At 47.5% G+C, this 13,256-nt stretch overlaps 1 protein-coding gene across 1 annotated transcript in view; it reads right to left on the bottom strand.

The window, feature by feature from the left end:
* Positions 1-3,023: 3,023 nt before the first annotated feature.
* Positions 3,024-13,256, bottom strand: part of STPG1 (sperm tail PG-rich repeat containing 1) — a 33,708-nt gene continuing 23,475 nt past the window's right edge. Inside the window, exon 8 of the mRNA XM_056846433.1 lies at positions 3,024-3,142. Within this exon, the coding sequence (XP_056702411.1) occupies positions 3,066-3,142 (77 nt within the window). The 3' untranslated portion in view covers positions 3,024-3,065. The remainder of the gene's footprint in view (positions 3,143-13,256) is intronic.

Below are 13,256 nucleotides of genomic sequence, written 5' to 3'. Positions count from 1 at the left end.
GAGTCAAAATGGGGAGACACTTTGGAAACATTCCCCTCCCTGCTGCCCTGAAGCACAATATACTTCCCCTCTAATTTAGGCTAGAGAATTCTGGGTTAGGAAATTTGGGAGTGGAGCCTGGGAAAGGACCTAAGTGGGGTATAATGTCATAGAGTCTAAAGAGCCATTTTCTCCAGGGGAACTGATCTCTGTGGTCTGGAAATCACTTGTAATTCCAGGAGATCTCCAGACACCACCTGGAGGTTGGCAACCCTAGTCTATTGATGGGGATCTGCAAGGTGGTGCGAGAATGTTCTCGCTGCAACACCCATTCACCAAGAGCAATGTGCTTCTTGCCCTCAGAACTGGCTTCATGATGTTGTTGCATAATGAAATCTGATAGGCTACATACGATGTTTATGCATGGGAGTTTTACCTGAGGTTCGTTGCTCGCCGGACCCACACCTTCCTGTTGGGAGTCTATGCATCAGCAGTCTCCAAGCTCAAATCAGGAAGTATTTGAATCCCCGCCCCTTGAAATGCTGCTTCGTAATTGGCTGTAGTGACAGAAAAGTTCCCTCCCCCCCCCCCAAACCCAATTGCCGCATAAAAAAGCATTTTAAGAACTTAAAACAAAAAAACCGCAGCAGTCTGAAAAGAAGGTGGAGGGGAGAACTCCAAGCCCGGATTTTAAAAAGCCTTTCTTCTGCTCAGAAAGAGCTCCCAGGAAGCAGGACGTATTTGAATCCCCGCCTCTGGACATGCTGCTTTGTAATTGGCTGTGAGTGAAACTAAGCTTGCGTGCCCCACGCTTTGCCTTATACACGGGGATTTTAGCCGGGCTGAGCTCAGGGGAGAGGGAAGAATCGGGTTAACAGAAGAACGGGAAGGTCCGGGATTTGTGAGGGCCGGCAGCGAGGTCATCTCTAATGGAGAGGAAACTCATGCAAAACTCCAAGGAACAACCGAGACAGAACAACTCATGCATAACTCCAAGGAACAACTGGGGGTGAACATGAGTGAAAGTTCCCATGCATAAACTACCATAGTTTATTAACTCTGATTGGCATGGATTTGTTGGCAAAGCAGGACAACTGAGTGGGGTGGACGCTACTGACCGTGAGCACAAAATATAAATGATACACCGAAAGTGTCCTCCCCCCACCCCCACCCCACCTTCTGTTCTCTGCCTGAGGGAGGAGCAGAGAATGGCTGTGTGCTGAGGGAAAGAAGGTGCCGTTCCCTCTAGGCGAGAATGGGTTTCGGGGGGAAAACGCAACTGCGCACGCTGAGAGGGAGGGGCACCTTCTCCAGTCTGCAGAAGCTAGAACGTTCTCCCGACAGAAGGCGTATGCAGAGTCCCAATGCGTGCCTGCACAGAAAACAACACAATGAACAACTGTTGCAGGTATGACTGTGGATGACCTTGGGCTAGTCACAGCTCTCTCAGCCCCACCTACCTCACAGGGGGTCTGCTGTGGGGAGGGGAAGGGAAGGTGACCGTAAGCAGGTTTTTTCCTCCTTAAGTGGTAGAGAAAGTCGGCATATAAAAACCAACTCTTCTTCTTCTTCCCCTCCTCAGACCTTGGAAGCTAAGCAGGGTGAGTACTTTGAAAGGAGACCATGAAGGACAGGGTCGCCAGCTCCAGTTTGGGAAATACCTGGAGATTTTTGGGGCGGAGCCTGAGGAGGGCGGGGTTTGGGGAGGGGAGTCCAATTGCCATAGAGTCCAATTGCCAAAGTGGCCATTTTCTCCAGGGGAACTGATTTCTTATCGGCTGGAAGTCAGTTGTAATAGCAGGAGATCTCCAGCTAGTACCTGGAGGTTAAGCAATCAAAAAACAACACCTCTGTACCTATACCTAAGGTTAGAAAATTAGTACAGAAACAGGCAGATAACAATGCGTAATAACAATAATGTATTAAATGTAAAAACGTGCTACCAAGCAAATATACAACAAAATGTCTATTAGTCCAAGTACAGTAACAATCAATCCGAGGTTGATGTCTTCAAATGAAGAAGGGTAGAAAGGGATACGATCGTTTCAATTCTTCCTCAGTCCCGTTTAAATATTGATGTCAAATGTATTAATTTCAATATAAGCTTCTGTAGCTCCAATAATTTCCATAAACTTTTAACTTTTAAACATTACCCTTTTAGGGATCAAAATTGCAACCATATATATTTCTTTCTTAGTTTCTGTATTCCAACATCAGGATATCCATTGAAACATGGTTGCACAGACAGATTCAAAGTTCCACTTTCCCAGATGGGATACAAACTGCAGCAGCCACGGGACTGAGGAAGAATTTAAACAATCGTATCCCTTTCTACCCTTCTTCATTTGAAGACATCAACCTCGGATTGATTGTTACTGTACTTGGACTAATAGACTTTTTGTTGTATATTTGCTTGGTAGCACGTTGTTACATTTAATACACTATTGTTATTATGCATTGTTATCTGCCTGTTTCAGTACCTGGAGGTTGGCAACCCTAATGAAGGAAGACCCTGCAGAGGAAGGCAATGGCAAACTACCTCGGCTTCTCACTTGCCTTGAGAGCCCCTTGCTTATTGAAAGTCAGCGTCGACTTAATGGCACTTTACACACACACAAAACTGTTGGTGGCCAACTTATGGCAATCCCATAGGGTTTTCTGAGCAGGTCTGCCATTGCCTGCCTCTGCATGGCTACCCAGGGCTTCCTTGGTGTTCTCTCATCCAAGCCCTAACCAGGGCTGACCCTGCATAGCTTACAAGATCGGATTAGATCAGGCTAGCCTGGCCCATCCCCTGAAGCTAGGCTTGGCCTAACAGACAAAGTAGTCCAGCCTGCTGGACTTCTTAAAAGAAGATTGGTACTTTTATCAGTAAACCTAAAAGGCCTATTCAATTTTGTTCACCTAAAGCCAATGGTAAACAGACACCCATTTCTATGGAAAACTCTTAGCATGTGAAATGCAAAAGCGGGGGGTGATCCAGTGATCCACTCAAAAGAAATACAGGACTCCAAACTGATGAGTTATTATTTTTTTGTTTGTTTGTTTGTTCACAGGCAAGAGAAATCCTCGCAGGGTCCTATGCATCAAAGTACTGGCACCCATTTCTTATTGTTGTTGTAGATGAAGGACTGCTTCTGGGGTACTGGTAAGTCGTACGTCCCTACAATGGGGGAAAAAAAACCAGGCATAAAAGTTGTCAGGGTTGGTTTCATGTTTAGCTTTTCATAATTTTAATGGCTGCTTTAACCCCTTCTGAATACATAGCATGGTTGCACCACCTCACATATGTGCTTAGGGTTGCCAATAGGGTTGCCAACCTCCAGGTGCTAGCTGGAGATCTCCTGCTATTACAACTGATCTCCAGCCGACAGAGATCAGTTCCCCTGGAGGAAATGGCCGCTTTGGCAATTGGACTCTATGGCATTGAAGTCCCTCCCCTCCCCAAACTCTGCCCTCCTCAGGCTCCGCCCCAAAAACCTCCTGCCGGTGGCGAAGAGGGACCCGGCAACCCTACATGTCCTGGAAGAATCGTTCCACACTCTGCGATGAGAAATTACTTAGAAAATACAGAGGAGATTTAATTAGGGTGACCAGATTACCAAGGTGCATCCCGTAGCTTTTAACAGGTGTCCAGAGGAAGGGTGTCAGCAGGTGTTAGGTTGCCATCTTTTTTCCTGACAGGTGTACCCCACTGCATGACAAATGGGCATTCGGATGGGAAATGCCTTTTCCTGCTGCAGCCTTTGCAGGCAGAAAAGAGCCCTGGATTTCTGCTGGCCACATACCTGCCTTGCCATATAAGAGCCTTGCCAGAAACTAAGAGCTGTCAACGCTGCCAGGGACAACAGCGAAGCAGAAGAAGAAGAGTTGGTTTTTATATGCCAACATTACCACTTAAGGCTTACAATCACTTTCCCGTCCCCTCCCCACAACAAACACCCTGTGAGGTCGGTGGGGCTGAGACAGCTCTAAGAGAGCTGTGACTAGCCCAAGGTCACCCAGCTGGCTCCACGTGGAGGAGTGGGGAAACAAATCCAGTTCACCAGATTAGCATCCACAGCTCATGTGGAGGAGGGGGGAATAGGTTTGTCAGGTCCCTCTTCGCCACCAGCGGGAGGTGTTTGGGGCGGAGCCTGAGGAAGGCGGGGTTTGGGGAAGGACTTCAATGCCATAGAGTCCAATTGCCAAAGCGGCCATTTTCTCCAGCTGAACGTATCTCTGTCGGCTGGAGATCAGTTGTAATAGCAGGAGATCTCCAGCTAGCACCTGCAGGTTGTCAACCCTAGTGGGGAATCCAACCCGCTTCTCCAGATTAGAGTCCGCCGCTCCAAACCACCACTCTTGACCACTACACCAGTAGAATCAGGCGAACATGTTTCCCATTTGTTTTGTTTTACATGGCTGCTTTGGACTCTGAGGGAGGGATGGAAGCCACCCCCACCCCCACCATCCCTTTGTACACAAAAGAACTGTCATCTGAAAACAGCCAGGCACATCAATATGAATCTGCCTGGAACCCAGCCAATCCATCGGCATGACTCCCTCAACACTGTCTTTCCTGGCTGGCAGTAGCCCCCTGGCACAGAAAGCTCTTTCCCAACACCTGCTCTCTGGGAGCCCTTAATTACAGACACCGGAGACGGAACCTGGGTCCTTCTGCGTGTACGGCTGCCTCGAGCCACTGCTAACAGGCCCCCAGACAAAGATTCCCTCCGGAGCCCCCCCCTCACACTGCCCAGATCCAAGCCAAAGATCAGATGAAAAGAGATCGCCTGACATATAAGCAGATCCCCTGGAATTTAGTCCCTCTAGGACCCACCGCCAGCAGCAATATCTGCATTCGAGGTAGGCGCATTGCTCTGGAGCCGCAGCCCCTCCCTCGGCCCCCAGGGGCAGCTTGTGAAAGGGTGTCAGCCCGGCTGGTGCAATGCTCCCCCTCTGTAATTTGCAGCCTTTTCATCTTACTGGAGCCACCTTTGCCATGTTTAAAATACCAATGAATTAAAAAAAAAAGAGAGCTCAACCGTATATTATGTATTGGTGTTTTGAAAACCAGCAGAAGTTTCTTCTGAACTGTACTTTCCAGTTTACTGAAAATCAGCTTATAAAAGAATATTGTCTTAGACACAGTCCAACAAGACTCTCACAGTCTATCTGTATTTTTGACAAATTTCCCCCTGTGAGTAGGTTTGCCAACCTCCAGGTATTAGCTGGAGATCTCCCACTATTACAACTGATCTCCAGCCGATAGAGATCAGTTCACCAGGAGAAAATGGCTGCTTTGGCAATTGGACTCTATGGCATTGAGCTCCCTCCCCTCCCCAAACCCCGCCCTCCTCAGGCGCCACCCTAAAAACCTCCTGCCAGTGGCGAAGAGGGACCTGACAACCCTACCTGTGAGTATTGTATATAGGCCTTACTGAGGTTATGGTTTGGGTACTTGTTTTGACATCGGAATATGTTGTCTTGTTGCTTTTGTTATAACAACCCAACTGACTAAGGCATTATGTTCAGTCTTCTGAGGAGTGTTTTACATACTGTTGTGGTTCGTTTATTTACTTCATCAATACCTCGGGGACCCAAAGAGCCTTTCATTGTTCCGTTCTCCATTTTATCCTCACAACAATCCTGTGAGGTAGGTTAGGCTGAGAAAGAGTGACTGGCCGACAGTCATCCAGTGAGCTTCCATGCCAGAGTGGGGATTTGAACTTGGATCTCTCAGATCCTAGTCTGACACTCTAACCATTACACTACACTAGTACATTTTATGCATATGACTGCTTTGTGATACTGCTGTTTATTTATTAAAAGACATATTTTGTCCATATTTTATTGGTTTTTAACTAACAGGTTTATTGCTACCCCCTTTGGCTTTTTTTTCCAATTTATGTCTAGGTTACAGGTCTATCCCCCCCTTTCTTATACATATATTTCCCCAACAGTGCAGATCACATAGTGGGTCGGGAAAGTAGTGGGGGGGGGGGTTAAGCAACATCCCCTGGTGTGCTATCGTTCCACTCTGAGTTTGGCCCTTGTACGTCTGGGAATTAAGTTCCCAGTGGGGTACTCCAGGCACATATCTGACCCTGTGTGTCCACCACATGGATTTTATAACATGTGAACTTCCTCTTGAGTATACAGATCAGTTCACCTAGAGAAAATGGCTGCTTTGGCAATTGGACTCTATGGCATTGAAGTCCCTCCCCAAACCCCTCCCTCCTCAGGCTCCGCCCCAAAAACCTCCCACCAGTGGCAGAGAAGGACCTGGCAACCCTAGTCATGCTTAGCATGTTTTGGCTCCTGCTTAGGGAGTTTGTGAGTGGGTTGCAAATCTCAAATTATACCTAGAGCAGCAGTTCTAGTTAAAAAAGTTGCATCTCACATTTAGAATAAACGTGAGACAATTTTTCTGCTGATCTCTCTTCAGGAAGTGATGTTGGGCGCGGGGGGGAGGGAAATACAGTTGGTAACCTAGATCACTGTCAGGAAAGAGCTGGCAGGCACATGGTTTTATAATTTGGGAAATCATCATCAACAGCTGGAAAGCTATTTGCATGGAGTTCCAATAACTTCTATGAGATGTAAGGGAAACATTGATTTATTCACCCTTTCCCCCTGCCTTTCACTAGATCTCTCATCTTTAATTTCTTCTTTAATTTAAATTTTTAATGTGTTTTACAGCTTATCAGCCTGTGGCTATTCTGGAAAGGGTGGCAGCTTTTTCTTTTTTCTTTTTTTGAGCCCCCAGACAGACTCCAGTAGAGAGTTTGTGATGTCTTTGCCATGGCTGCTACGCAGAAACAGACAATGGCAAACCACCTGTTTGTCTCTTGCCTTGAAAACCTTGCCAGAGGCATTTGCTGGCATTCCTGGGCCTCAGGAAGAGGCTAATGAGCAACACACAGACTCTATGGTCTGAGACAAATTCCCCATTAATCCGCTGCAGCCCAAACCACCAGAAGTCTTGCCACCTCTGAAAAACAAACTTTATTGTGGCATAGGGGTTGCCAGGTCCCCACTGGCCACCGGTGGGTGGGTGGAGGGGTAGGGTGGCCAGATCCAGGTTGGGGAAACTCCTAGAGATTTGGGAGTGGAGCCTGTTGAAGACAGGGACCTCAGTGGGGTACAGTGCCATAGGCCACCCTCCAAAGCATCCATTTTCTCTAGGGGAACTGATCTCTGTAGTCTGGAGACGAGCTGTAATTCGGGGGGTCCCCAGGTCCCACCTGGAGGCTGTCATCCCTATTGTGGGCACAAGCTTTTGTGGACCAGGGCCCAGTTCATCAGTTGCATAAAGCTGGTTGTGGCTCTCGAAAGCTGCTGCCACAGTAAACATGGTTCATCTTTAAGGAGCCGCAAGACTCTCTGTTAATATGAACAGAGATGGCAGGTTGTTTCTTTAGGATAGGATGGTCGGAACCAGAGGAAGGCCTGAGCAGATGGACCCAGAGTGATCCTGCTGAGAAAGTAAGTTAGAAAGGTGCAGCTTCTCTTGCTGAGGACTTAACAGTTGGGGATGGCCGCTGGCAGACTGCTGAAGGGAACTAGAAACTGTTGTTGTTTTCTCTTCCTGTGAGGTCGTTTATGCATGAGAGTTTCACCTGAGGTTCATTGCTGGCTGGACCCACACTTTCCAGTTGCGAATCTCTGCACCAGCAGTCTCCAAGTTCAAATCAAGTCCCCGCCCCTTTAAATGCTGCTTTGTAATTGGCTTACTTTGTAGTGCTTACTGTGAGAGAAAATCCCTCCCCAAACCCCAATTGCTGCATAAAAAAGCATTTTAAGAACAAAAAATGGAGCAATCTGAAAGGAAGGGGGGAGGGGAGAAATCCAAGCCTCAGTTTTAAAAAGCTTTTTTTCTGCTCAGAAAGAGCTCCCAGGAAGCAGGAAGCATTTAAATCCACGCCTCTGGACATGCTGCTTTGTAATTGGCTGTGATAGAAATCAAGCTTCTGTGTCCCGTGCTTTGCCTTCTGAACAGAGATTTCACCCAGGCTGAGCTCAGGGGAGAGGGAAGAATTGGGTTAATAGAGGAATAGGAAACCCCAGGATTTGTGAGGGCTGGCAGCGAGGTCATCTCTAATGGATGGAAAACTCACGCATAACTCCAAGGAACAACTGAGACAGACTGGGGGCGAACATGAGTGAAAGTACCCACGCATAAACAACCTGAGTGTTGCCAGATCTAGGGTCAAACTAGATGGGAAAGAGATCTTGGATCAATTAGCACCTGTTAATTGTTAAGGGCCCTGACCTGGATGGCCCAGGCTAGCATGATCTTGTCAGATCTCAGAAGCTAAGCAGGTTCAGCCCCGGTTAGTATTTGGATGGGAGACCACCAAGGAATACCAGGGTTGCTGTGCAGAGGAAGGCACTGGCAAAACCACCTCTGTTAGTCTCTTGCCATGAAAACCCCAAAAGGGGTCGCCATAAGTTGGCTGCGACTTGAAGGCACTTTACACACAATTGTTAAGGAGCCCCATGGAGCAGAGTGGTAAGCTGCAGTACTGCAGTCCAAGCTCTGCTCACGACCTGAGTTCAATCCCGATGGAAGCTGGTTTCAGGTAGCCGGCTCAAGGTTGACTCAGCCTTCCATCCTTAAGAGGTCGGTCAAATGAGTACCCAGTTTGCTGGGGGTATAGGGAAGATGACTGGGGAAGGCACTGGCAAACCACCCCACAAACAGAGTCTGCCTAGTAAATGTCAGGATGTGACGTCACCCCATGGGTCAGGAATGACCCGGTGCTTGCACAGGGGACCTTTACCTTTACCTTTTTAAAGATATATTCCAGACACACCGAGGCCTGGATTTGGATCAGGGTGACGCAAGGAGTGGGTTTAATCCTTTGACCCCTGCACAATGGGGGCAATTTCAGAGGCAAAACTGTGCAGGTACGGAAGGATTAAACTAAGGTTGCCAACCTCAAGGTGGAGTTCTCCTGGAATTAAAACTGATCTCCAGACTACAAAGATCAATTCCCCTGGAGGAAAAGACCATTTTGGACATCAACCTTTATGTCATCACATCCTTACTGAGTTCCCTCCCCTCGCTGGACTCCACCCTCCCTAGGCAATACCCCCAAGTCTCCCAGAATTTCCCAAGCCGGAGTTGGCAACCCTAATAAACTCTTCTCTGTTCTGATCACAAGATCCCCTGGTGTCTTGTCTCTTATGACCGATCCTGCACCTTATCTCTTGTTTCCTTCTTTAATTCTGACTCCAATTCACACATTACAGAGTACAGTAAGGTCAGGGTCCCTGCACTCCTGTGTCATGTGTTACTCTCACACAAGAATTACGGGTTCTTCTTAGTTCCAGCATGTGTGGTGCCCAAATTACATTAAAACTGTGGTAAGCACAGAGAAGGGGGTTTAAGCCTTACCCTGTACTGTTCTTCTGACCAGCTGCGGTCCTAGGGAACCACAAACTTGTGGGTTTCCCCAACAGACCAAATAACATCCTCATGGGTCATTTCAGGTCAAGAAGGGTGGAGGTAGCTGAAACCCTTTCCGTGCATGATACAGTCATGATCTAAATTGAGTGCTGCGTGTGAGGGAATTGAGGTGAAACAGCAAGTCACACAGCCGTCACACAAGATATGGTGTATGGTCTACAGACCCCACTGGTTTTCTTAGTAATGGGTGCCCTCAGGGCATACTCCCAAAACCTTTCAGCATGAGGGCATGGCTCAGGAAGGTATGGAGTCATGATATTAGTAAGACGGGCTATAAGGAAACGAGAAAGGAAGGAGGTAGGGTTGCCAGGTCCCTCTTCGCTCCGGGGTGGAGCCTGAGGAAGCCGGGGCTTGGGGAGGGGAGGGACTCCAATGCCATAGAGTCCAATTGCCAAAGCGGCCATTTTCTCCAGGTGAACTGATCTCTGTCGGCTGGAGGTCAGTTGTAATAGTAGGAGATCTCCAGTAGTACCTGGAGGTTGGCAAGTCTAGAAGGTAGTCTGAATTCCTGAAATAGAACAAAATCCCTCTGCTCCCAAGGACACTCAGGTATTTTCTCTCTGATGAATTTCCCTTGATTTTGTTTTTGTTTTTGACATTTTGGATTAAAGGTACAGGAGCTCTGTTCTTTGTGTCTGGTTGCCCTGTCGACAAGTATATCCAACCATCCAGAACACACAGCAGAGGTACAAATCATACTGACGAATCAAGCCATCTGCATACTGTAAATAATGGGCTCAATTGAAATTTCTGTGCTTCTAACCCTACATTAATCTGTCAGGAGAGCTTAGATTTGTATTTCCTGTAGTGCTTACTTCCTCTAACCAATGCTAGTCACTGGATCATGTTACTTACGGCCATGACTAGGGTTCCAACTCTGGCTTGGGAAATTGCTGGAGATTGGGAGTGGTGCCCAGGGAAGGCAGAATTTGGGGGAGAGTGGGAGCTCAGAGAGGATGTGATGTCAATCTAGCACTGGGGTGTTGACCTCATTTGTTACGAGGGCCGGATATGACATAAACGTTATTTGGTGGGGCCGGGACATACCTTGCCAGCCCAAATCGGGGGCGGGGGGGGTTGCCTTGGCTGGTAAGCCCACAGCGGGCTTGTCATCCCAGATCAAGAGTGGGACACAGCTGCTTTGGCTGGCAAGCCCACAGTGGACTCACCAGCCTAGATCAGGACGGGGGGGGCTGCCTCAGGTGGCTCGTGGGCCGGATAAGAGCTCTCAGGCCATATGTTTGATACCCCTGGCCTAGTACTCCTGTTTCAACTGGAAACACTCTGCAAATATGCCATTTCCTCCAGAGAGATAGATCATGATGGGTAGCCGTGTTAGTCTGTCACTAGCAGTAGAAAGGAGCAAGAGTCCAGTAGCACCTTAAAGACTAACAAAATTTCTGGCCGGGTTTGGGTTTTCGTGAGCCACAGCTCACTTCTTCAGATACAGCTGGAATAGGGTTGCTAATCTCCAGATACTTGCTGGAGATCTCCTGCTATTACAACTGATCTCCAGCCGATAGAGATCAGTTCCCCTGGAGAAAAATGGCCGCTTTGGCAATTGGACTCTATGGCATTGAAGTCCCTCCCCTCCCCAAACCCCGCCCTCCTCAGGCTCAGCCCCAAATATCCCCCGCCGGTTTCAAAGAGGGACCTGGCAACCCTAAGCTAGAATGAATTTCCTCCAGGGGAACTGATCTCTGTAGTCTGGAGATCATTTATAATTCCAGAAGAATTCCAGGTCCCACCTGGAGGTGGGTTATCCTACCCATGACTGTTGTGAAGTTTCACCCACCCTCATTAATTTGAGTGCCTTGTTAAATTGCCCATTCACACATGCAGGAATTGGTTAAAAAAAAAAAAAAAAACCACACGTGCTTAAAGTTTCCTGCCCAGAATTAGGAAAACCAGGCATTTCTCATAGAATGTATAATAGAACTTCTTATTCCTATAATTAATATATAGCATCAGGATGGGGTTGCCATATGACCACTGGATGTGGGAGATCTCCTGCCCCCAGTGGCCATTGCCCACTAACACTCCAGGAGATAAAGGAAGGGAAGGACTGCCATAGGTGACTGTGACATCACTTCCGGGGGGGGGGGAACGGAAGTGATGTCAGTTCTCTCTAGCAACTGACGAAAATTCTATGGCGATGTCACTTCTGGGGAAAACCCAGATGTGATGTGAGTTCTCCCTAGCAATTGCTAGAAACTCTACTGTTTCCAGGTTTTCCCTTGGAAGTGGCATAACACCATTGCTGACAGTGCCCCCATGCCCCCACCCTGAAGTCCTGTTGGTTGTCAGGCTCGGCGTGGCAACCCTACATCAGGATTATGTTTCACTTGGAGATCAGGCTTCAGCCTTCCCTCCTCTGCCTTTTTGCCAACTAGGAACGATCCAGGAGGGGGGTGGGAGTCAGTATTTGGGGAAACACATGTATCCTTTTTTAAATATATATATAAATTTTTATTTTATATTATTAAGGGTACAGAAGGTAAGAAGGGGAAGGGAAAACAGGGTATCCATCAAGAAATAGAGAGGGGAAAAGAACACTTCCTCTTGAAAAAATTGGTCGAACAGACTACGTTATGACTGTTATATCTTTCGAATTAGCTATTATCCGGGCGAAAATATAAGTACATTCAAGGAATAGACATCCTACATTTCTTGTTACTATCCAAACAGTTTTCTGCTCCAGACTGAAAAGCGACCTTATGGTTATATACTTTTGGTATTATTTCGGTTAATCTTCAGCCTCAACATATCTATAAATAAAATTTCCACTTATCGTTATGTTGATCAAAAGTCACCTCATCTGTTACGTTCATGATATGGGTCATTTGGGCCATGGTTGCATATTCCATTAGTTTGTCTTTCCATGTATCCTATGAGATCCATGTGAGTTTCCCCAACAGGCCCAACACTGGTCCCTATCCTAATTGGACATGGCACACACTGGAACTGAGGAGAACCCACAACTCATGTGTGACGGGGTTAACCTCTGAACCTCTGACACAGAGTGGGGATCCAGACGCAACCTGTGTACTCTGCAAATAGGTTTGCCAACCTCCAGGTGGTGGCAGGAGATCTCCTGCTATTACAAGTCATCTCCAGCCAACAGAGATCGGTTCACCTGGAGAAAATGGCTGCTTTGGCAATTGGACTCTGTGGCGTTGAAGTCCCTCCCCAAACCCCGCCCTCCCCAGGCTCCGCCCCCTCAATCTACAGGTATCTCCCAACCCGGAGCTGGCAACCCTCTCTGCAAAGAATGAACAGGTGTTTTGCTTTTATCATCCTGTCACCTGCCCTGTGCTTCGATGAACAGGGCGGGTCCCAGGTCAAACAAAGAAAGCTAAAATAAATAAATATGAAGGCAGCCTTGGGCAGCTGACAGAAAGTGAAGCTAGCTATTAAGAGCACTTCCCGGCTGGGCAAGTCAAACATTACAAGGCCTCGTCATCCTCCTTCTCCTTTGACACCCCTGCCCCTCCTTTGACCTCATCACGAACTAAATGAATGAAAGAAATCAGCTGCCACGACAACATGCGGAGTCAAATGTTGTTTCCCTAAATCTGGCTTTTTGTTGTTGTTGTTGTCACTACTGTAGACCTGTTTGTGTGTCAAGAGCTTTCCCTGTCGAGTGACGTGCTAATGGGACTTACTGAGCAAGTGTTCTCGTAAAAAAATGTAATTGGGCTGAGCCTAATGCAGTTGGAGTCATTCGGCAAGAATAAACTTGCAGGCGAGTATCAGCTTCCTAATGAGGAAAAGCACATGTTCTGGTGCTGCCCCCTCCCCATTTTCCTTTTTTTATTCC

The sequence above is a fragment of the Euleptes europaea genome, chromosome 3, assembly GCF_029931775.1.
Source record: "Euleptes europaea isolate rEulEur1 chromosome 3, rEulEur1.hap1, whole genome shotgun sequence".
NCBI classification, from domain to species: domain Eukaryota; kingdom Metazoa; phylum Chordata; class Lepidosauria; order Squamata; family Sphaerodactylidae; genus Euleptes; species Euleptes europaea.
The sequence above is the reverse complement of the archived record's forward strand: the minus strand, read 5'-3'. Positions and strand labels throughout refer to the sequence as shown.